The sequence below is a fragment of the Dunckerocampus dactyliophorus genome, chromosome 18 (genome assembly GCF_027744805.1).
Source record: "Dunckerocampus dactyliophorus isolate RoL2022-P2 chromosome 18, RoL_Ddac_1.1, whole genome shotgun sequence".
In the NCBI taxonomy this organism is placed as follows: Eukaryota; Metazoa; Chordata; class Actinopteri; order Syngnathiformes; family Syngnathidae; genus Dunckerocampus; species Dunckerocampus dactyliophorus.
In genome coordinates, this window is record NC_072836.1 from 19118166 (window position 1) to 19143216 (window position 25051).

Genomic DNA, 25051 nt, shown 5'->3' on the forward strand with positions numbered 1-25051 from the left:
GTAAGTGAGAAAACCAGACGCTATAAAAGAGAAGCTTGTGAGAGACTGCTTGCATGAAAGGAGCAGAGGAGTGAGAAAAGAGGTGGTGGAATGTGCCAACGAGTGCATGCTACAGAAATAGATCACCTCATAGAGGATAAGGCTAGTTTCCTGCTGAAACCCTGCTCGCTCACACATGACTGGCAGCAGGTCTCCTAGTTACAGGGAGATGAGCAGAAATAACATTTACACTTGTTTTTTCATGTATTTTTCATCATTTGTGCTGCTACATAGACTTTGCCAATACTTACTTATTTTGCAGGATATAGGCGTGTAGATATGTCCACAATAATTTAAGCTCCTCGTTTTTGGGTCATACATCTTCAAGAACAACATGACATCATCTGAAAGAGATTCCACAATGTTGATGGTGTTTTATTTCATCACAGGGGCTAAAATGTGTTCCAACACAAGCTACACATGACAAGTTAACATGACAGTAGTTCGACCAACATGGATTTAATTTCCTCCATTTGAAGTTAAAAAGCATCAGTATCTAGCGGCAAAATTAAAACCAGTGGGACAGAGCATGGACTGCCTTGTGTTCCGATTTCATATCATAGCATAAAGACTGCTCATTTTATTAATATAATTACAAAATATTAATTTAAGTCATTTATTCTAAAGCCTCAAGTATATTGTGGTAGCAGGGTGATTTACAGTATAGCTAAGTTAAGATAACAGAAAAAACAGGGCAAAAATAATAATTAAAAACAAATCAAAAGGTGAAAATGGTATCAAATGATATAAAAAGAAAGTAAAATAACACCAAAGAAATTACTATAAGAATGAAAACTATTCACAATTCACACATGGCTCGGTTCACAATCAATCATCCTTTCAACAGGAAAACATTACCTCAAATGACTGAAGTATCAAAAGTATGGGTATTTTGATTTGAGAACACATTTCAGAGCATGAGCATTGGAAGTATCAAGGCACACGTCACCACATTGTGTTACTTACGATCTTTGTCAAACTTGGGTAACGTGGCCCCACTGGCTGCTAGCTCGGCATCCACGGTCTCCAGGAATATTGTCCATGGATTCTCATTGTCACTCAAGCCAATCATCTAAAAAAGTAAAGAAATAATAGACAAGGCAAAGACAGCAAAATATACAAATACCCTCAATTTAAACGCAATCACTCACAGACTTGTTGCAGTCAGCCTCGTAGTCGAGCATAGCGGGTCGCTTAGTTCCGTTGCTACGGGCTTGCATGGGCCACAACCTCATCTGCTCCTGCGGGAAACCCTGCAAGCACATCACACAGCTCACTTTCACACCACCTTCCATTTGTAACAAACAATGACAGGTTGACGTGAGAGGTGTTTTCTCACCATGGTCTGGGAGAGGTTCTGAACAAACTCTTGCAGCGTAGAGCTCTTCAAGACTTTGAAGACCGTGTACTTCACCTTCTCCTCATCATACATGTCATTCCCCTGATGACCACAGAACTGATCCTCCGTCACCATCTGTGCACAGGAAGAACAACTTGGGTTGTATGCAATCTTGTAGACTTAACCCTGCAGATGCAACTGTGGAATGAGCCCCTTTTCATCCCATCATGACCATTTTCTTTCCTACAGAGACTGGACCGAACAAAACTTATTATATACAATAAAGCATTTAAATCACAACTAAATCCCAAACACCACATACTGGAGACACACTATGTGCTTCACTTGCTATCACCTTAACCACTGCAGTGTTTGTGGAAGATCACCACAAATAAATTTGGACCGCCACAGATACATGTCTGACAGAATACAAAGACAAAGCTGTGTGGATGGGTGTTGCCAATTTAGCAACTTTTTGGCTATATTTACCAAGTTATCAGACCCCTGTATCCCTGTATATCTTTTTTTTTTTTTTAAGTGACTAGAGAAATCTATCAGAGTCATGAGTGATGCCTCCTGGCAACCAACCACAGCCACGAATAGATTGCGCTCCTGTGGTAAATATAGTCACAAATAGATTTGACGTTTGAAGGCAACACACGACAGATGCTGAATGAAATAATGCCCCAACATGTCAACCATGCCCTGCTGTGACAACTGGTAAACATTTATTAGCAGTTTCTCATTTGAAATGTACTTCCTGCTGGCAATGGGATCTACCTTTGTTTTTTGCAGTAAAGTAAATGGTGACAAAAAGATAGACAGCCGACAGGCGGGGTGAGTCCAGCCTGACATCATAAAGAAGTCCTCAACTAAAGTGAAAGAAAAGATACCCACCACCTCAACGCATGTCTGCAGCAGACATGCTGACCTGCTCACAGACATGTCACAGGGCAGCAAGTGTTCTAGATAATGCCATCACACTTAAGTAGCAGCCTCTGATATATGCTTTCCAGAATTTAGAGCAAGCCACCGTTTCATATCCAGCTTTCAAGCAGCAGAACGTATCCCAAGGTAACGAAACAGCAGCACAATTACAAACTATGGAGACATATTTGTTTTTATGCAACAGCTCTTACAGACAAGATGTGTGTTCATCAGGAACACGCAGGAAATAAGACAACAAATTCAACTCACATACAATTGTCAGGATTCATTACCTTTCAACCAGAAGCAACAGCAACAACAAAACAAAAGATTCTCCATCTACCCTATAATGCAAATGGTGATGAATTTGGGGAGCCCCCTTCATCGAATCAAATGGATGTCCTGGTTCTTTACCTGAACTTGCATGTAGAGATGAGCCTCTTGACGTTCCTTCCTCTTCTGGGCCTCTACCCTCTTCTCCTCCTGGAGGCGCTCCACCAGCTGCTGGGGGATGTCCACATCTGTCATGGGTTGCAGCACCTCACCTGGGTTAAACATAAAGCCATAAGTCAACCTCTAGGGCGTGGAGAGCCATTCTATCATGGGAATAAAGCATGTGCATTAGCCAAGCCTGTGGGCCATTGATGACATCCACACTTCCATAAATCCTGTGTTGTTACGCACTGAGCTTGGACTCCCGTATGTAGACCAACATGTACGCGTTGGTGCAGTGGCGAACTGAGAGGTCGTCATCGTGTCCACCGTAGTTGTGCTCGATGGCCTCCTCCTTGGTGCAGCGTGACACCACATCATCATCGAACTTGCACCACTGCAGCAAAGCAAATAGCAGACAGAGGCGGCGGGAAAGGGAAGACAGGGAGGACGACGAGAAGAGAGGAGCAGAGAGCACTTAAGACAACCATTGATGTAAAGTGACTCATCCAGATGACAGCATACATATTCACTAACTTCTAAAGCATCCAAAGCATTTATGTTACAACTAATTTTGTGACTGATGTTCTGTCAAGGTGATATTCTGCTGGTAACGGCAAGGGAATTTCTAAGCAAGTCTACTTTTACATGATTACATATCTTCAAATTCCATCCATATCAAGCATTTGACCACTCGTGCATTAGACCATACATCTCTTCTAGAGAGATTGCCCTTAATCATTAAATAACAGCCTGACAGGTACACCAGCCACAAATAAATTGTTCTATTCCCACCCAAATACAACAACCACAGAATTTTTGGTGAAAGGTATATATAAAAAGAAATTGTTCTCACTATTGGTTCCTTGACACTCACTTTGCCGTCTCCTTTGGGGTTAAGATAGACGACGTAGTGACCGCCATGGTTGTCCCCGCTGTGCACCAGCACAGCGTGCAGGATGTAGTTGGCTGGGTCCTTGGAGTCAGGCTTCTGAAGGAACTCATCCAGTGGTAACTGGTCTGGAAACTCAAACCTATGGACGGCAGCATAACATAACAGTGTAAGGACAAATGTAGAATGGTCACAGTGGACTGCTGGAACAACCACTAAGCTTTACACAGAATAGGGAAGCCCACGTTCAAATCGATCAATGTCAACACTAGCTTAGTGCATAGGGTCAGGGCACACACTTTAGAGACGGATCAAGTGTTTTTGCTGCTGCTCAGAAATAATAGAACACATTCTCTGTACAAATCACCGGTGACTCACACATGAATAGATTTATTATCACACTAGCAACAAAAAAGCTAATGACACATGTGACAAGATTTCTCCCAAGTCTCCCAATAATAAACAACCACACAATAAAAATGAATTTGATCATTTTGCCGGCCTCTATATATTGCCGTGTGTGTGTGTGGGTTTTCCTTGTCTTTTGCTCCTTAACAAGCAGGAAGAGCATTCACTCTGCATTGGTTCAGCACCTACATGCTTCACAGAACAACAGTCTTCCATAGAAGAAGTGTGAAGTGGAGAGGTCCTCCAAGTCCCCACCTGTCATTAATCTTGATGTTTTGGTCGGTCTGTGGGTCATACATGAACCTCATCAGCTGCAGGTGAAGGATGGGAGGGAAAGTAAGGAACTTCACTCCTTTTTCTGCTTCCTGTAGACCAAACAAGAAGAAATGCCAGCTTGAAGGAAAGCCCTTATTCCACTAGAAACTGTAAAGCATATATACTTGTGTATGCATGACTGCGTTTCAGTCAGTATGAAACCTCACCTGCAGGCCATGCTCTCCTGCGTCATATTTGTTGTCTCCGTCTAACTGTTCGGTTGCAACATAATCCTTAAATGACTCGAAAACTGGAGACAGGAAGTACATTCATGTGATTAGAAACAAAAACATACGTCAGTGAAACTTAACTGTACAACCAAGATCCATGTTAGTGTTTTAAATAAGAACACAGGCAGACATTGTGATAGACTACAGATTGAAACATACTTAAACACCATGAGCTCAATTCGCTGAAGATACCGTACATACTGGCAAAAGCAGCGCTGCTTTTACAGGGAGTACAAAAAGTCCCACAGTTGTCCTGTTGATACTCACTGTTCTTCTTTCCTTTTATGCTAAGCTGAATGTCGTAGTAATCCTCTATCCGCTCTGATCGGTAGTCCACATGCTTGCACTGGATATATGACTGGAGAGAAACAACACACATGCATACAATTAGAAAACCATGGTGGTCAAAGGCCCAACTCAACAAAGATTTCATTTCTTAAATTATCACTACACTATATACTACTTTCATACTGATGAAGCAATTTTAAAAAATGTAGACTTTTGCCAACATGCAACGCGTGTTTAGTAACCATAAAGACAGGTCTGTCATTAAGAGACGGATGCACAGAGAAAGAAAACATACCACCATCTTTCCCCTGAAGAGCTTAGGGATGGTTCCCTCAACACAAGTGCCTTTCATTTTATTCTCCACATTGTCCAGGAGCTGAAACACACATGCACCAAAACAATATTTTTCCTGCAATCCCACACATTGTTTAGCAGAGAGATGTTTTGAGAGAACTCACCACTCTGCAGAGCTCTTGCACATCATGTTGCATGAAACTATCTAGGGTTTCCCACCTGCAACACAAATGCAGTGCATTTGCTATTAAACGAACGCCACCACCTCACTACTATAGAGGGAGTGCCTAATGTGTATGCTTCAGCTTTGCGAAGGACATCTGAATAACACCCAGCAGAGTTGCCAACAGCCAGACACACTACAATATGTTATAGCAGCAAACATGATTATGTTGTCACATCAGATTAATAAGGTGGACTGTAGATTTCAATTATGAGTGACACAGATCGCTGTTTTTAATAAGTATGAACAATTGAGCAATAGACACAAAAGGAATGTGTAATTTGCATAGAGCGGTGCTTCTCAAATAATTGGGCTATATGCCCTACAGGGGTGGCGGGGACTTTCAGTATCAGTGTTGCTCCACTCCCGTTAACGCTCGGTCTCCACTTGCTTCCATTTCAGAGCCTTTACTTGGAAGCACGATATGAAAACTATGAAGCAAAAAAACAAAACAAAAAAAAAAAACTGTCCCCTGGAGGGCGGGGTATATATATTCCACTTGCTCACTTTCACGGCCCATAAATTAATTAAAAACTCAATTTTGGGCCATAAACACGAGACTCGCTTGAGCTGCAGCGAGCGCTGAGGAAAAATGCGTGCCAAAAAAGTGAAAATGGGAACAAAAAAAAAAAAGGGGGAAGAAACGCCCACCGATATTGGCCGTTTGACTGCCGTGAAAGCTAATGAATGCTAAAAGGGTCAAGGATTCCGTGCGCTGTTACAGGGAGATCTGGGAGGAGGAGGTGATCATGAGATGTTGTCCAACCATTCTTGTCTTTCATCTTTTTAATACTGTCCTTTGTGTTCTGTGTACCGTGACTGACTTGGAAGTTAATTTAGATATAAGCTCCAACTTACAGTACATCACAATCTGGGAAAGGAACCAGAGGATCACCTGTATTAGCATTTCACAGAATCCAAAACACAATTGCTGCAGTCATTTCTAATTTTAGTTGTAATGTTTGACTCATAAGAAATGTCTGTATGTATTACCCAAAGGACTTTGTGAGTTTCTTGGTGCCGACAGGCTTGTCACTGTGTTGCAGCTCGTAGAAAACCCTCTGCAGGGCCAGAGGAACGCTTTTGGATGAGTCGTCTCCCTCCGTGGGCATCATGTACACCGCCTGCAAGCAGAGAATGGACACCGTATACAATTTTCACAAAAACTATTTTGATGAGACAAAACCACAATTGTTTAAAATTCTTGGTTTGATAAGACAAACATCATACCCGACGTAGCTGGTTGGTGAAGAAGAGTGTCTGTAGCAGGCTGTTCATGTAGCATGTAGCTCCTTGGTTCTTGAGACCAACATAGCCTGTGTGTTTCTTTGAGTCCCAACTGGTTACACAAACACACACACACACACACACATTACAGTTTCCTCTTCTTTAGGCTTGCTTCATTAAAATTTAAAGCCGCAACAGAACTAACCACAAAGTCAATTAAAAAGGTACGTACGCCACTCCATGTGGGGCATCTGCCTGGACGTAGACCTCAAATGTGACTTTGTCATCATCAATAAAACCCCTCTCTGGGTCGGTCACATCCTGAGGAACAACGTCAGAAACATTGTTCATATTTAAAAGGACAGGAACACTGACAAACTAAACAGATGAATATGTAGGATTTTAAAGCACATACGCTCCAGGACATAAAGTTGGAAAAGCCCCAGTCGTTCTCTTTGTGGAAGAACAAGTGAACGATCCTGCGACTGAAGGATTTCTCATCATCTTTGTAGTTGATGATCTTGAGCATTGCCTGTGCGTGGCACGACCATGACCTGAAGGCGACAAGATTGAGGCAGAATTAATATTTAAAGTGAGGGTGTCAAAAGTGTGGCCCGGGGGCCATTTGCAACCCATGGCTGTTTTGTTATTGGCCGACAGCACACTTTACATTAACAAAAACACACACACAAAACCCTCCCTGAAAAATCAGCAGTAATTTGACAAGAAAAAAAGTAAAAATACTGAAAGAAAAAAATTCTACTCCAAGAAAACATTGCAAAAATAACTGATTTTTAGTAGCATAAAGTTGAAATATTAAAGAAAAAAAAGATGTCAAAGTTGTAATATTATCATAAAATAAAAACAAACTTTCTTTTTTTAATTACATTGCGGAAAAAGAATACTACAAGAATAAAGTCATATGGCAATAAAGTCATACCATTACCATAAGAAAATTTACAAAGTTTATTTACAAAGAAAGTACATATAGTTAGAAAATTTAGAAAAATTAAAAATGGAAAAACAGCTAAAAGCAAAATTCATACAAAATATGCTTTTTCACAACAGTAAAATATATCACAAAGCTGAGATGCAGTTTTTTCTTTTTTGCATCCATTCATTTTTCACTACGTGGTCCTCGCTGGATAAAGTTTGGACACCCTTGATTTAAAAGGATGTCTCTGCACAATGTCAGATTATGTCCCATTTTATACAAAACTAGTATTTTCCCGCTCGGTTTGACAACACCGTAACGCAAGGACAGGACACCTACGTGGAGTCTGACTCGGCGTTACACTGCAAGAAGAAGCCCACGCTCTTCTGGTGTGGCCGGTCAGCGTAGAAGCGTGGCATCACCATGATCTTCCATGGGAGGTTGCGGACAAAGCAGGAGGGGCTGAGCACCGACTCGCTCAGGCGGCTGAAGCGCTCCACCACAAACCTGAAAGTCGCTTCTGACCGCCAGCTGGTGTCTACGGTGAAATGGAGGAAATAAGCAACAAAAAGCCTGATGAATAAGTAGGAATAATAGAAAAAGTTTGTGTCAATGCACACCCTCCTCACCGTCCTCCATGTCCTCCTCTGTGTTGTTGTGTCCGTCTGCCATGGCCAAGTTGCCATTGATTACTGGGTTGGCTGGAATTCTTGGAGGGTCGTCAGTGTCACCAGCTGTGCATGAGAGAGAATCCAATAAGTCAGTTTGTCAGGTGGACTGTAGAGGTAAAAAAAAAAAAAAAAAAGAAAAGAAAAAAAAAGTACACATTGCACTCATATACATATCAAATCAATCACTGGGCACCAATTTCCACAGGAAGATGATGCATTTATTTACAATTCATGATCCAGGAGCATATGATAATATTTAGTCCTTCCTCAAAAGGTCATGTGAATGTGTGTACATTCTAAGACAGAGGGACTAAAAAAAATATATTGACTTACAGGATGAAGGCACAATTCTCATACTAACAGGCATAAAAATAAATAAGGAGAGAAACATACTGTACATGAACACCACGCAATACCTCCAGGCAATTACGACCGGAGCAGCACGAAAACTGTAATTCAAGCCTCTGACAAGACGCACAGACGACAACAGCTGTTATGAGTGCTTGATCCTCCATCTAATTGACCACTACACAGTGACGACACATTTTTAATTAAGTTTCACCCAACATTGCGTCTATATTAAAATATCCTATAATCCTACAGGGGATTGGGAAAGTAAACATTCATCTACTAAAATACCAGGCTTTCTTGATTCATCAATTTCATTCATTTTCTATGCCGTTTGTCCTTACTAGGGTGGTGGGGGTATTCTGGAGCCTATTCCAGCTGACTTTGGTGCAAGAGGCAGAGTATATAGGGCCCTGTGAGTTCCACGTGAACAGAATCGCGGAATTGGCCAATAAAAACGACGGACACCTTTATTCTTGCACCCAGCTCGTCTTAAGCGCCAGACACTCAACTCCCAGAACACACTTCTGGCCTTCAAAATAAGAGCTCTGTTTGCCACGTCTTGTCTAACTGTGCATGTACTAATCTTACATTAGCAATGCAATTGGAATTGCATCGGTGACTACATCTTCCTTTAATCACAAGCACGAGCATTACAGTTTGTTCAAGAATTTTGTAGCAATGTGTTTGGTTTGGTTTAGTTTATTTGAACATGAAGGTTACAATGGAATACATCTCATGAATCATTTTTTTCCACAGTTCTACATGTCCAAAAGGAATAGGAAGAAGCAAAGCTTATTTAATCCTACCCCCCATCCAAATCTACATCTTGTACAGTACATGTTGTTCACTTCCTGCATTCCATGTCATGTTTTCTGTGATAGTCAGGATAATACATAATAGATAACTGTAAGATAGCCCTCCCCCCAAAAAAGAACAATATATATATATATATATATATTTTTTTTTTCTTTTTTTGGGGGGAGGGCTATCTTACGTATATATATATATATATATACATACATATACATATATATATACACATATATATATATACACACACATATATATATATATACACACACACATACATACATACACACACATACATACACACACACACACATATATATACACATTAATAATAATAATAATTATACTAATGATGACTAATGATGACAATACTAAATAAATAAATAAAGAAAGAACAAAGCTTTTTTCTTTTTTTTTTAAACAAAACAAAAAAATAATTAAAAATAAATAAATAAATAAATAAAATAACAAACCTGACAGAACAATCAGGACTCTTCTGCCTTGTATTTAGCAAACAACTGCTTGTATTGTTTTTTGAATTTGCTCATGTGTGCAGGGGATGACATCCCATTAGAAATGTTAGCGAGACTACATGCTTTTCTGAATTACTGGGCAAAATTGGCCAATTATGTATTGCATTAATAAAAAGGCATAGATTTATGCATTTATTTACGGGGCATTTTATTCACTAACCCAAAAAAGCACACTGGTATGCTTTGCTATGCTGGTAAAATAAGTGTAAAAGGTAAAAAACAGAATTCTAAAGAAATTAAAAAATGCACACTTTTTGGAATGTGGGAGGGAGCCGTGCAAACATGCAAACTCCACACAGAGATCCCCAAACATATATAAACCCAGATCTTCCAGACTGTGTGGCCAACATGCTCCCCACATCGCACGGTGCAGCCTCTTTTTTTTTTTTTTTTTTTAAATAAAATAATTTAGTTTCAAAGAAAAATGTTTGCCAGTATTTTTGCTATGCCTGCTATGCCATCATGCCCACAGTGAAGCATGGTGAGCTTTGGGCTTAGTTTTTCAACAACGTGAAGTGGGGAAAGTGAAAGTGGAGGGGTCCCAAAAAAATAAGTTGTCTGGGGCGGGGGTGGGTGGGTTATTAGGGGAGGTTTCTGCAATTGTCTGCCCCTGAAAGCATTAGTATGCATGCAGGCTGTGTTTGTCAGCTTCCTGACAATTACAAGAAACAAAAAGGTGTCACTTGTCTGTCTCTGCAGTTGATAACGTCCAAACAAGTGACTTTGTTTCCGCAGGCATATTAGACCTGGATAACGTCAATGCCTTTCTTTTTTTCCCCATCCGCTCAGTCAGCCTTTTCACACAGAGTGCGGTGACAAAATATGAACGGACTTGATGTAGGATTTTACATTTAGTACAAGTAAAATAACAAAAAATTGCAGTTCCATACAATCCATGTGCAGCACAGGTCGACACTTAAAGTACGACTTGAAAAAGGCACCAGAGCTGCTTCACTCCAATTTAGCAATAATTTGACACACTTGAGAAAGTCTGGAGGGCGTGAATCACATTCGTTTAATATATATTCTCTTAGCACGGACGCATATGAAATAGAACGGAATGCCTCTTATTATGCATTCATTAGGACTCTATTAATTGAATTACACACGCAGCACTCACTTTTACACTCTTTAGATTGTCACCTGGTTGGCTTCTGACAAACTTTAGCACCGCTAATCAATTTAATGTGCATACAAACCAGGCTGGGGAACACCTGCTACACCACAGAAAGATCAAAAGTAAAAATGTTAAGTCGAAATCTTTTAAATAAACGTTTCTTTTGCAGTATGGCCATTTCAGTTGTCCATTTGAACGACCAGGCCTGTGTGCTGGTGGACAACATTTGTCCAGTGTTGAAAACAGAAAATCGAATCAATAAGAATAAATGACGCAGTGATGCTGAGGACTCACAGTTGTGTAGTCGGTCCAAAACTGAAAAAAAACGCAATCAAAGCGGTCTCTTGACTGACGTATAATGAGGAATACTTGAATGATGCTAGCAGATGTGTCCCGACTGAAGAGGGGACAAACAAAAACAGAGATCATTAAAAATGGCGAGCTCCATGCCGTTTGGTCTGCCATACAATGAAGCAGCAAATCCCCGCGCTGCTCAGCCGTGGGCCTGGCCTTACTGCAACTGCTGTTAGTAGCCTCGCAGTCAACATAGCGCAAATGAACATCACTTTGACGATCGTGTAGGTGTTTTTTCATGAGATGTTACCTCCATCAAACTCACCGTGCGTATATCATTGTCAACTCGGCAAGCTTGGATTGACGCATCTGCGTTAGCCACTTAGCTCGTTAGCAAACACTTAGCCAGTGTCCATCGACAGGCCGTCATTAGCCACCATTAGCCGCGATGACAACTGCCAGCCAACAACCAGCGATAAAAGTTAAAGAAGAAATGTCAACGACAGCTAGGGACAACAGGGGAACGTTACATACGCGTGTCATTGATTAAATGTTTAAAGCTGTCGCAGTTGCCAAGAGGAAGGTTGCAAAACACAAAGCCACCATTTTAGAACGCCACACACCCCCTCCGCCAGCGTTAGCCTAGAAGCTAACCAATGTGCTAGCCAGCGAATAAGCGTATAATCAAGTGGGCCTTGAGGCTAATTACCTAGCTTCAAATTAGCTGCCAATGTCCATACGAGTTGTCGGCTTACCTGTGCGTTTGTAAGACCGCTATTATAGTTAAATGAAACTGCTCTGCACCCGAAAGGACAAAATTAACGTATAGGCCCAGCTTGTATTTTTACGCTATCAAACACGATGCTAACTCACCATTGCCGAGGGGCTACCTTTAACACAACTTAATCCAACACTTTTTAAACCTAAAAACAGTTGCCCTATTCGCAAGTGTCAAAAGCTGTCAAAACTGGACACAAGTGGCTGTAGCACAACGATTGTGTTTTAGCCAACAATACGTCCACGTTAACTGGCACACTTACAACCACAGTGTTTACAATTGCACATCAGCACTGTCCCACTTCATAACTTGCCGCAATTAATGATGCACATCACCACACTTAACTTAGACAGAATGAACGGCTACTTTTAACAGTCTGCATTGGCTTGGTCGTCTGGCATTCCCAAGCAAAATGTGGGTGCAAGCAAACAAACTAGCAAGCTTGCGAAATGAGGTCAGCTCCACTCAAGTGTGCTGCAACCGCCGCGCAATCAGCAATAACGCAGCCGGCTAGCTTCGGGCCCCCTATGTTTACTGGAAAGTTCACCCTCCTATTGCAAGGATACAACTTCGTGCACACACCGAGCGAGTGTAGTGCTGCAAAGTGCAATTACTAACCTTCCATCTCCATGTCCTCCGGCTCACTGAGCTGCTGCTCGCCGGCTTTCTGCTGCTGCGTGTGGTGATGGTGGTGGTTCATGTCGGCAGCTTTTGTCGTCGTGATGCGGGTCTCCCTGCTATCTTTGTTACCGTCGACGTTGTCCAGGGCCGGTTCGGATGGGAACCGGGTTCTGGACTGCTGATGCTGAGGTGTGGTAGGATGCGGAGGTGGGGTGGACCGGTCGAGCCTAGGCGGCCGGGCCTGCTCTGCTGCGACCTCGGCCTTGTCCGCTGTCAGCGCCGGGGAGTGAGGAGGGGAGGTCGGCGGGGGAGCGGGTAAAGAAACGCGGACGTATTTGCTCGCTATTCGCCCAATTTCGGCGCCTTTGGTGGGTAGCTGGTTGACGGCGGGTGGCTGGATGAGTCGGGGCTCCGACGAGGGAGGCCCACTGAAAGGAGCTAAATGATCCCTGCTTTCCACCGGGAAGTGTGGAGCAAAGAGACGACCCGCACCTGGTGGAGCAAATAGCCGGTTTACAGCTAGCTTAGCTACCTGACACAAGGTAGCCAATAATGGATACAACAATGGCTGCTGCAATATAATTGCACATTCAACAACTTTGCCTGCGATATCCCCAGTCCGTGCGCTCCGCTGCGTGTCCCTCGTCTGGGGAAGAGCGGAGAAGAAAGCTATCCATTCAATTCGTTACTGTGGAAGTTGGCGCGGCCCGACATCAAACAATTCCCTAACAGAGCGAATGGCAAAACTCGGCAAGGTCGTTGCATTCCCGTCTGGAAGTGGCGTTCCCCAAGAGGAATGTGCCCGGTCATGCAGCGTTTAACTGAGCGGCGTTCGGCCCTCAACACGCTCCCTCCCGTCCGTTTGTGCTCAGCGCTGAGTGTGTCGAGTCAAAATGGCGGCTGCGCTCTTCTCTGAAATGTCACATCCGCATGGCGCTCCAAACACACTACACCGGCCCAGCCCCGACCGGGTTCACATCCACCATAACCGGGACATTAAATACCCATTTGTATGCAGCAATACCGCGAAGAAAAAGAAAAGTTCAAGTCAATTATAAGTTTATTAAATAGGCACGCACGTATAATCTGTTTAACGCCTGCTTCGTCATAGTCGTCATTTTGTCTTAACATAAAGGCTATTTACATATTTTATTCCCTCATCAATCGCTTGTTTACTTTGTAGAGCCAAATTTATATTCAAATATTCAAAAACAACGGCAACGCCCCCTGAAGTCCAGCCCTACCTGTAAACTTATACACAGTATATATATTTATATTGCAGACTTTTTGAGCGTCACAATTTTGCCTACCTTCTATCTGTTGGCACTTTGTTGCATTTGTGCAACGCAACAATCTCGACAATCAATACTCACGCAAAATTGAGTGGTAGTTTACAGATGGGGATAAACGTAAAGCAACATTTACTTTCATTTGTCAGCTTCAAATAGTGAACGTCCGAGCCGTGTGCGTATCACGTTAGTTTGGCGACTACAACCACGATAAATGTGTATTGACAATAACCCTTTATTGTCTGTGATGTTAATAGCGTGCGTGTCCTGTCTAAAGATGTTTAGACGAAAAATAAGTGGAATACACACACAAAAAAGAACCCCATGAAAAAATTCTGTTATAGTTCAAAAGTACAGTACCTCTGTTTGGTAAAATAAAGGGTGTACAGTAATTATTTCAAATACATGCATATACGTTTTTAAAAATGCTACACAAGTTATGCTTTACTTCTGCTTTACTGGTGTGTAGGTCGCCACATTTTTATCAAAATAATATTGTCTATATAATTTGAATATTAACTGTTATTTGGAAGTATTATGCCATACTAAATAAATGCATCAAACATACAAATAAGCATGACTGTGTCAGGAAATAACAAAAGTAGATCTGTAGCAATGTTTCCAATTAATTTGAGTTGCTTCTGCCGCTTCGTTGTTCTTTATGACACATTATAGCAAGTAACAAACTTCATGCCAGCATTAGCATTGAGAAATATTAACGTCCCTTTCTATATGCAGAGTAAAATGCTTTGAAAAATAAGCATACCATTCTTGCCATCTTTCACTCCATGCCATGCCATCTTCTTGAAATTTGTTTTGAAGTTGTCAAGAGAGAGAACGCACAGGCAAAACAAACGTGTACTGTACCTGAGAGTGACGTCATACTCGTATTACGACTTCCGGGGTACTAGAGAGTAGTAGTGTGCTCAGAAATATAATTAATTATGCTACACATACATAATATTGATTTACATTGGTGATTGAAGCGTTTTTATATTAAAGTTTTGCGTTGGTACTTGTGTGCTAAAACGTTACAATCACTTAAAAAATAACAAGACAACCCAAATTGTTGCACAAAGTCACATAGAATATATGTATTAATTAAAACCAGATGCATTCACATATATTGCAGAAGGCTGTGCTCTCACCCAAGCTTGAGCAATGGGGACATTTCACAGTAGTTCTTTTGTGACAACACAGTGAAGGACAAGTCAAAAACCCAATGGTATTGTGACGCTGAAGCTAAACCCCACCTCTTAGGTTCTAGCTCACCAAACCATCGTCAAGCTTATGACTACTGGGCGGGACGAACCGGGCAACAAGGTAGCTTACGTTGTATATATCCCTGACGTCGGCAACTCAGAAATTAGTCTGCTAAGCAAAGCTTCGGGAATGGTGGGGATACTGTAGTGCTATATCGAGTACGAAGTAGTACAAACGGTAATATTCTCCATAAACATTATCCTATAGTTTTCTATTTAATCTACCTCGGTACCTTAAACTCTTGAAAGTAAAATTCCACCAAGTTTTCGTGTATTAATGGAGGAGAAGAAAGAAGACGGCGACCCGGAGATACAGGAACACGGACCCGAGCACTGGTTCTCAAAATGGGAGCGGCAGTGTTTAGCCGAGGCGGAGCAGAGAGAGCCGAGCGAAGAGGAGGCCGACAACGACCAGGATAAACTATGGCATCTTTTTCAGAACTCCGCCACCGCCGTGGCACAGTTATACAAAGGTTGACACCGCCGCTTTCTTATGCGCTGCTGTTAGCATGATGACAGTGTCGCCGCACCAGGCTAGCTTGTTGATTAGCAGCTTAGCTAAATGTTACTGTGTTGTGACACTTTGACACATTGATCCATCTCTAATAGGTTCACTAGTTTACCGTGGAACTTGCACGGTTGATTTGGCAGTGCATCATTTTGTTTAACTTTCGCCGGATGAACTATGAACTTGCTTAACGCTATAAGTTGGGAGGCTGGTAAACAACCTCCTGTAGCGCCGTGGTCCGAAGTAACGGCAACCTAAATAAAACAGACACTGTAGTATGTCATTAATGTAGTTTGTTGTTTCGAAGTTTAGGTATAAGCTTTTTGCTTACCAGTCGTTTGCTAGGCTAGCTACAAAATGGCGATGGTAACAACAATCGTATCTACGCGACATTCCCAGATGACAGTTTGTTGAACTGTCAGCGTTACTCGCTTTTAATACCCAAAGATAATCAGCACGCTTTACATTCTCCTCTTTACAAGCCAGGTCAGCTGCTGAGTGGACAGTTCAACGAAACAACATGTAGCTTAGCCAGCGTTCTAATCACAAAATGGCGTGGATATTATTAGTTCGCTGCATGAAATTGTGTTTGTCTGTCTGGCCTCAGTGGAGATTGGCGGCCACATATTTCGAGCTTGACGTGTTGCGTCCACCGACATATGTCTGACACTGCTTTGCAACTTTACTGCTGAGAGGGCAAGTCCCTTGGTGTGTGACCGACTCCTTTATTTCCTGCCAAGCTTGCTGTTTATTTTTATGCCAGTGACTTTGTACACCCAAGATAAAATGGCCTCATCCCGACCTGTATGTCATGTCTGGGTGTCACACAGATAACCAATACCACCCCCTGCCTCTCTCTCTTTCTCCTTCTCCCACAGACCGAGTGTGTCATCAACAGGGTCTGTCGCTGTGGGTGCCATTTCAGAACGCTGCTACAGCAGTCACCAACCTGTACAAAGGTAACCTGTCCATCATTCTGCTTTTCATCAGGAAAGACCGCCAAGTTGTAACATTTAGGGTGCGTTCATACTGAGACAAACTGTAGTTCGTTTGCTCTGCTAGTGCGGTTTGTTTGGTCAAGCGTTGCTGTTAAAATGTGACCGAAATGTCAGCTCTGTAGCTCACATAGCTACACTACTGGTCAAAAGTTTTAGAGCACAAAAACCTACATATTTAAGTGTTAAGATAGTCTATCTCTTTGCCATTGTTAATTCCTTTTTTCTTGCCATTTGTGTAGCAACAAATTACTTTCCCCAGTACAATGCTGTTCAACGAATGTTCACGAGGGTATAGTACCACAGTGTGTTCCGAACACTCAGACAGAAGAGGTGTAAGTGCTCCAGAACTTGGAACACCTGTAGGAATTAGTTGCACCGTCTGCCAAGGCTTGATCAACCTCCATTTCTGCAGAACAGCTTTAAATTGTTGACCCATTTTGTGGTCCCTGAAGCAGGCCTTTTTGTATAATTCAGAAGTACACATTATTTTTCAGTTTTGGGTAACCTTACTTTGTTTTTAACCCCTCGCATGTCATCACTAACCTTTGTACCATTTGTAGCTATTCATTGGACTTGAACGACTTGAATTTCAATAAATAACTAGAAAAATTGGGGTGTTGTAAAACTTTTGACCGGTAGTGTACGTTAACATAGCCCGCAACAAATGCATTTGGACCGCCACAGATAGATTTGGCGCTACCTGTTCACCCTCATACGCACATACCACGACTAAGTTGGTCACGCTTTGTAACGCATCTGTTCATGACTATACCAACACCCGTATGTCAATACATTTATTTTCTGTTGTTAAATAAGGTGTAAAAATCATGTTGCCTCAGTTTTATCCGCGCACACCCACGCACGCACACACACTGAGTAAGAGTTTCTTCACTTCTCCACTCTGACTGGAGTTTTACATCATGGCCAATTATGCAAAACCCAACACCACATAGATTGCAGTCCGGCGGGAAAGGTGGATAAATGGATCACTAGCATTAAAGCTACAAACACACAAAACAGCATATTCCCAGGCGGACTTACTAAAACGTAAACTGGTTCAATTCTAGCATCAAGGCTACCTTGTGGACAACAAACTTATAATAAACTATTGTGGGATGCATTTAAACTTGTTATAAAATGAAACCTTTAACTGCACTGTTTAAAGATGTTTAACATTTGAAACTGTCAAAATAAAATGCATACTACAGACGAGTGACTAACAAGCTCGGTAGGTGAGTCGCTCCGCATATGCACTTCACAGCTGTCACATTTTAGCATTCTTTTCGGTCAAATAAAGAAGTGAAGCACTGTTGATTGCGAAAACAATAACATTGACAAGGTTTGATGAATGAGTAGCTTAGGGCGGTGGATGACTCCTTTTGGAGAGTGAGGTGCCTCCAATGCTTTAATTACTGTCCGTACGGCCATGTTGGTACCGAGCAGCCAGGACGTGTCACAATAAGCTCTTATTTTTGGTTCCTGTGGTCCATCATGACATGTTGTTTTATTTGCCATCACTTGTACCTCTCTAGTTATCACAAAGGAGTCACTTGACAGAGTTAATTCTTTAGTTCCTGAATCACATGACAGAAGTTTGTGCTGTGGACTTTTCTACAACTTTGAAACAATTTTTCAAAAAGTTAACCCTTTGATTTTTAGGGTTCCACTATGCTTAGACCCACTATCAAAACCAGTCAACATGCATGAGCGAGTCTGGCTCAAAATGTTTGGATCGCGAATACTGACAACAGAGTTAAATATTAAAATATTAACAGATTTCAACATTTTTTTTTTTTTTACAGGTATGCCATTTACCACGTGTTTGTCTTTTGAATAGATCTTTTTTTCCTATTCCAGAAAGTGTGGAAGCCCACCAGAGAAGCTTCGACAGAGGCATCCAGATAGGACACCAACGACGTAATAAGGTTGGTCTTCTGTTAGCGCTCAGTGCTAATCTAATGCGATCAAATGTTGCTTTTTTTCTATTTTTACCACAACTACGTGTGTATGGCTACCTTTTCCCCCACCTTGTAGGACATGTTGGCTTGGGTAAAAAAGCGGCGGAGAACCATCCGCAGGGAGGATCTCATCAGCTTTCTGTGTGGCAAAGCGCCACCACACAGGAGTAGCAGGGCCAGCACCAGGCTGGCCATGGTGGCCCCCAGCCGGGCTAACTCACCGGCCGAGACCGGCTCGTCTGTGGAAGCTGACCTGCAGCCCTTCAGGGAGGCCATAGCACTGCATGGTAAGCAAACGTAGCCATGGTAGCTCCCCAATCAGAATACTTGCACAGTCTGAGTGAGTGAGGTATTTATGCAGCAGCCTGCCGCTTTGACACATCCAGACAGAGGCAAATTCTGAGTCAATCCTTCAAGCATGTCATGCAAACCATGCAAAGCAACTACGATCCAACACTTGTATGAAAACAAAATGTGTTTGGCCGTGTGAGCATTTTGTTTCTCATTATTGTGGATATGATCGCACCTTTGGTGTCGCTTGTGATTGTGTTGCATTTGAAACGATCCATGACTCATATTCAGGCTGCTACCAATTTCTCAATGAGTTTTTAATTGTGATGCACAGCAGGTATACAGTGAGTTCCTATGTATGTTTTACATAATATTTATATACAAGTGTGTGCATGTGAGTCAGTCTTTCCATATGTGGCTCAGAGATAAGGTGTGTTCAGTGTGGGCCAATGGTGATAGGGGGATCTGACTTTGAAAGCCCCTCCTCCTGTGTTTGTCTCTCTCGGGTCATTTTAAGGGGCTGCTTTTAGGGTGGCGCTCATGATGATCGTTGTTGTTTTTGTCCTTTTGGAGCATTGAACTACCGTAATTACTTTAATGAACACCTGTATTCAACTCTTGTATAGTTGCAAGGTTATGCCAGTAGCTGCATATGAAGTATCAGGAGTGGTCAGCATCCAACAGCTTTATTTATCTCTGCATGCGCTTTTAAATGTTGGTTGTGCTACTCAGCTGGTGGCGTGAAGCTCACAGTTGTTACACAATTAATGCTGGATGAGCAGTTTGCTCGTAACCATGGTTACAACGTTGGTTCTGTTGTTGCTGTGTTTGTGCAGTACAGTAATCTCTCGTTTATCGTGGAGAATTGGCTCCAGACACGACCATAAGTGAATTTCCACAAAGTAGGATTCATTATTTATTATTATTATTTTAATATTTTGGCAGTTAGAGCATAGAAAACCTGTTTAGGACCTTCTAAATGTGGGTTTTAACATTATTAGTGCCCTTGAGACATAAAGTGACACCCCTTCAGTCACCCTTACACTCCTATTACCCAATGAAGTAGACATAATAACACATGTAAGACATAACACTCGTGCTCGTGTGTGTTGCTGTAAATGTGTTCAGGCGCACGGGGAGCTCAGTGGGGGTGTGGACAGGAAGTGACATCAAGGGGTTCAGAGTTGAGCTTGCCGTGGGTTATGGCCGTGACAGTTATTGTATCGGTGATCAAGTCTGGTACTTGTGTGTCTCACCAAATTTTACAGTAACATTACTGACACCTAGTGATCAGTGTAGAATACTTCATATCATCACACGTCCTTGAATGCATCTTCTGACTGCCTATGTGTATTTTAGTTCATTTAGCCATTGTATGCTTGAAAATGCTTAATTTAGGCAAAAAATATGTTTGCTTAAATATATTTTTTGTTTTGGCCATATGCAGCCATGAAAAAAGCATGATTTAATCATTGTTCAATTCAAATTAATAAAAAATATTTATGTATCTAAACAATATAATATGTACATTGGGGATGTCCAGATGTGATTTTTTTTTTTTTTTTTTAAGATCGGATAATATCGGCTTCCGCCACGAGACCGGGCCGATCCGGTTGCTGTATCACGTTTGTAGCTCTGGGCCACACTCCACCATAATAGGTGCAGTAATGTGCTTCAACGCTGGTCGCCACTCGACTCCCGGCACCCGAAAGGAGAAGAAAACGCAACACCACCATGCAAACATGATCGCGGTATACCGTTGTGAAGTTAGTTTCACGTTGGATATTTGGCTCAGTAGCTACAGCGGTATTTCCCCCTCACTGTGCCCGCACTGTTGTGTCATTGTGCGGGGAACTCGCACGCAGCTGTAGAGCTACATGGTGGCTGTGGCTACCTCACTGGCCATCTAGACATCTCAGGAATCAACTTATTAGCACCCCTATGTGTGAGTAATGGTCTCACCTTGGCCACCCTAATGAAAAATGTCCGGCTCCGCGACTGCCTGCACGGGGATTGCTGCTCTAACCGCTGGTTGTTTACACTAGGGACTGTCAATAAATTACTATTGCGCTGAAGAGTTTGTAAAAAAAAAAAAAAAAAAAAAGTCATATCCTAAATCACACCACAAATTGATCGATAACCATGTCAAATGATTAGTCCTACAGCAAAAGTATTTTGTATGCCTATTTTTCCAATTTTATCCTTTTTTTATTGGACGTGTTTTTTATTGGATTTGGGACCTGCCTCACAGAGGTTTATTACAAAAGCCAAACAATATTGTTGGTCCTGTTGTGTAACAAAAAAGTAAATTCAACAATACTTTGGTTGCATTATTTTTGATGGTTTGAAGAGCTATTTTCAATTCCACAAATTCATGTTTGTAACAAAAGCCCATTAAAAAAAAATGAAGCCAAAAAATGTGGATCGGGACATCCCTAATGTATATGTTGTATACTGAAGGCTAAATCTCACGTGGCACAGCTAGCATTCAGGCTAATCAAACCCTGATGCTAAGTAAGACGTCTGCCGTTTGGTCTCCAGGTTTGAGCGGTGCCATGGCGAGTATCAGCGTGCGCTCCGGTGCTCCAGGGTCTCCCACGCACGTTAGCGGGAGCAGCAGTGGTGGCGGCGGTGCCGCTGCCGGTGGCGGGGCTTCTTCAGGCTCTGGGGCGCTGTGCCGCAGCAGACGTAACGGCCTGCAGGACGTTGACCTGAACACTTTCATCTCAGAGGAGATGGCACTCCATCTGGACTCAACAGGCTCAGCCTCTGCCGGGGGAGGAGCCAGGAAACGAAACTCCACCCAGTGTAGTGACGTCATCACAGACTCTCCGACTCACAAACGCAACAGGATGATTTGAACTGCTGAGGAACCGCCACACTCGGGGGCAGGGGCGGAGGAAGCCTTGACCGACGGCTTTGTGTTCATCGTCGTCTGCACCGGAGGCTCCCAAGTTCACTTTTACGATTGTCGGGTGAGCTCTGTTCTTTGTCTCCCTTCCCTAGTCGAGATCTTGACAGGAGCGAGCAAACGTGGCGACTCGGGAGGTCCTGGGCGAGCGCCGGCGTGTCGCAGGGTCCGGGATCAAGACAGTACTCCCATGTGCTGCTTAACATGCTAAAAGCCACTTGATTCTTGACACGATTGTGCCCTTACTCCCTCTGACCTCACCCAGCACCTTAATAAGGAAGTGAGGACGTACGTCAAACACTTCCTCCTGTTACTTGACGGTCTGGTCCGGTCTGCGCTTGTGAGGACACCTTTCTTCTTTTACCACCAGTGTTCATCATTCTCGCTTTCTTTCCACTGCTTACAACAATGATGGCAAACTTTTTTTATTTATTTTTTTTTTTGCGGCCACCTTTTATTTGTTGAGGACAGTTGACATTTTTTGTCCTCTGAATAACTTCCCCACTTTTGTGCAGTCTTGCTCTTTAAAAAAGAAGAAAAAAAAGTGGCGGCCCTTTTGTGTGATTGTGTGGCTTTTCTGATGAGTTGCAATAAGGCTTTTTGCACTTAAGACTTCAACTTCGGACTCATGCAAATAAAATCGGCTCTTCCGTCGTGTTCCGCTCGTAGCCTCTCCTGGTTGTAAACAACCAGCGGCCAATTGTCACCCGCTTTGCCGTCACGCGCGGGAGAACTCTGTCTCCCCGGTACGGAGCCCACCGTCGTACCCCCCCCAGCAGGGCTCATCAACTGAAAATCGGTGCTGTAAGAACAAAAGGATTATGTTCCGTGATGTGTTGCAGAAGTGTCTTGATGGCATTGTCAAGCTGTGCTCACAGCGCATCTAAAATGTGCTTTGTTTCCATTTGATGCACTTGTCAGCTGGTATCTTTGCTCAAATGCTGCGACCGTTTTTTTTTTTTTGCCTTATTTGCAAAACACACGTCACTTCTAGACTCTGTTGAATGAGTACAATTGGAAAAGAAAGCATATTTATTGACTTTAATAAATGAAATCACAATGAATGAATGCATTTAAGCCTTTGTCTGTGGACCACAGTGACGTCACTGTCCCCCCCTTAAGTTGTATAAAGCGTGCCAGTTTTATTTCTCACCAATGTTACAGTTTGGTCACAGATTTCACTTTAGCATTTAGCTTGGCTCTTATTCCTGCATGGAAGCTCGCTAGTTTTTTTTGTTTTTTTTTTTGCAAAACCACTACAAACTGGGATTTAATTAGCTTCTGACCTGTGAACCTGTACAGTGGTGTTTTCAATTTGTCATAGGAATTGTTTAAAATAGGAACTTTCCCTAAAAGCTAAAAATGATGGCATTTGCCGTGTCGTGCAAGGAGAATTGATGGCAGCCTGCGATCTCACTTTTTTTTTTTTATTATTTGCTTAGATTTCTTTCTTCACTTTGCGCTGCAGCACTCTTGACTGAAAAGGTAAAAATGGTGTTTGTTCCACGTCAGTCACATCAATGAAAGGGAATGTGAGCTACAACTTCAACCACAAAACATTGTTTTTTTTTTAAATCCCAATGCACACAAGCCAACACTATTATTATCAGCTGTTTCTTGATACATAACTGTCGGAAAAAAATAATACATGGCTAATCTATATACTTAACATTTAATTGTTGGTCTAATATATGTTGTTCACATTGTAAAGACGAAATAAAACAATTGAGTTGCAAATTGGTTGGACTAATTCATTGAGACTGGAAAACAATTTAAAGGGATTATGTGTTTTTAAAAATTGAAGTTTATAAAATGTAACATATATTAACTAATATTTGTTACAATTTTATAATCTGCATCCCGCATTCAATGCAATTCAGCCGTTAGAAAAGGGTTGCTTCGGAGCATTGCTACCTCTGACCACTAGATGGAGCCAAAGACGCCAAGTAAAGGGACGTCTACATGCGGCAGTATCCTTACTGATCTTTTTTTGCATTACATTGAGCGAGTTTAGTTTAGTTTACTGTTATAGTTATTACCCCTTATCGCCACACAATAAGTTAGATTTGGTCATACCAGAGTGAAGTAAAGTTGTGTGGAGTGATTTTTGGTGAAGGACAATTTTTTTCTTCAATATATTTCTCACCATCTTATGTTGTATATTTTTAATGTAAGATTCCCAGCTCATAGTTTCATAGTTTCAACCCCAGATGTGTATTTTCGTTCACCCTTTGTATTTGCGCGTGCGTATCTGCTGTTACCAAAAAGCATTATTTTAGTTTACTTCAGTTCAAGGGTAATCTATTTTTATCAAACCATCCTCTTAGTATAGTCATTTCCTCTGTGACATTTTTTATTTGCTTGTGTGTGCTTTCCAAAGAACAAAGGTAGGTTTCCACCTCATGCCAGGAGCAGAAAAGTGCAGTTGAAAAAAAGACGATATACCCTTTTCGCCGAAAATCAACGTCTCAAAAAAGTGGCCTTTTCTGCCCTTTTTTGGTCCTTTCGGGACCCCGATGAGGGTGTGGGGGGTTTTCACCACAAGCTAGAGCAGAAAAGTGCAGTTGAAAAAATGCTGAAAAAAAAAGACCAAAGGGTAACCATTTTTTGCCAAAAATCAACATCTCAAAAAAGTGGCCTTTTCTGCCCTTTTTGGGTCCTTTCGAGACCCCGATGAGGGTGTGGGGGGTTTTCACCACAAACCAAAGCAGAAAAGTGCAGTTGAAAAACTGCTGAAAGAAAAGATGAAAGGGTAACCCCTTACCATTTTTGCCGAAAATCAACATCTCAAAAAAGTGTCCTTTTCTGCACTTTTTCGGTCCCGCCGGGACCCCCGATGAGGTTGTGAAGGGTTTCCGCCGCAGAAAAGTGCAGTTGAAAAAAGGCTGAAAAAAAGACGAAATACCATTTTTGCCGAAAATCAACATCTCAAAAAAGTAGCCTTTTCTGCCCTTTTTGGGTCCTGCCGGGACGCCCGATGTGGGTGTGGGGGGTCTCCTCTACGTCGGGGCGCAGCAAATAGCAGTTAATGTAAGTCGGGAAAAAAATTACAAAAGGGTAACTTACTCCTTACCATTTTTGCCGAAAATTAACATCTAAAAAAAGTGGCCA

At 42.1% G+C, this 25051-nt stretch overlaps 2 protein-coding genes across 12 annotated transcripts in view; one reads left to right on the plus strand and one right to left on the minus strand.

Moving 5' to 3' along the window:
* The window catches only part of usp7 (ubiquitin specific peptidase 7 (herpes virus-associated)), a 39267-nt gene that overhangs the window by 13472 nt on the left and 744 nt on the right, over positions 1-25051 (minus strand). For 2 of the 11 annotated variants that reach the window (XM_054760402.1, XM_054760401.1), the window contains exons 1-20: positions 12721-13404; positions 8169-8282; positions 7888-8086; positions 7030-7168; positions 6847-6935; positions 6618-6726; positions 6381-6511; positions 5329-5383; positions 5166-5246; positions 4850-4940; positions 4520-4602; positions 4293-4402; positions 3594-3771; positions 2990-3134; positions 2720-2850; positions 1379-1513; positions 1191-1292; positions 1006-1111; positions 291-383; positions 127-194 (exon numbers count right to left, since the gene is read on the minus strand). In XM_054760402.1, coding sequence (XP_054616377.1) covers positions 127-194; positions 291-383; positions 1006-1111; positions 1191-1292; positions 1379-1513; positions 2720-2850; positions 2990-3134; positions 3594-3771; positions 4293-4402; positions 4520-4602; positions 4850-4940; positions 5166-5246; positions 5329-5383; positions 6381-6511; positions 6618-6726; positions 6847-6935; positions 7030-7168; positions 7888-8086; positions 8169-8282; positions 12721-12802 — 2241 coding nt within the window. In that variant the 5' untranslated portion in view covers positions 12803-13404. Of the gene's footprint in view, positions 1-126; positions 195-290; positions 384-1005; positions 1112-1190; positions 1293-1378; positions 1514-2719; positions 2851-2989; positions 3135-3593; positions 3772-4292; positions 4403-4519; positions 4603-4849; positions 4941-5165; positions 5247-5328; positions 5384-6380; positions 6512-6617; positions 6727-6846; positions 6936-7029; positions 7169-7887; positions 8087-8168; positions 8283-11324; positions 11625-11649; positions 12089-12720; positions 13405-25051 lie in introns of those variants that run through there. The other 9 variants (XM_054760404.1, XM_054760403.1, XM_054760405.1 and 6 more) reach the window with 8 other exon arrangements.
* On the plus strand, positions 15307-23194 carry hapstr1a (HUWE1 associated protein modifying stress responses a). The gene is made up of 5 exons (XM_054760456.1): positions 15307-15747; positions 16661-16741; positions 18638-18705; positions 18815-19025; positions 21571-23194. Exons 1-5 carry the CDS (start codon positions 15552-15554, stop codon positions 21888-21890), a joined length of 876 nt encoding a protein of 291 aa, XP_054616431.1. The 5' UTR covers positions 15307-15551; the 3' UTR covers positions 21891-23194.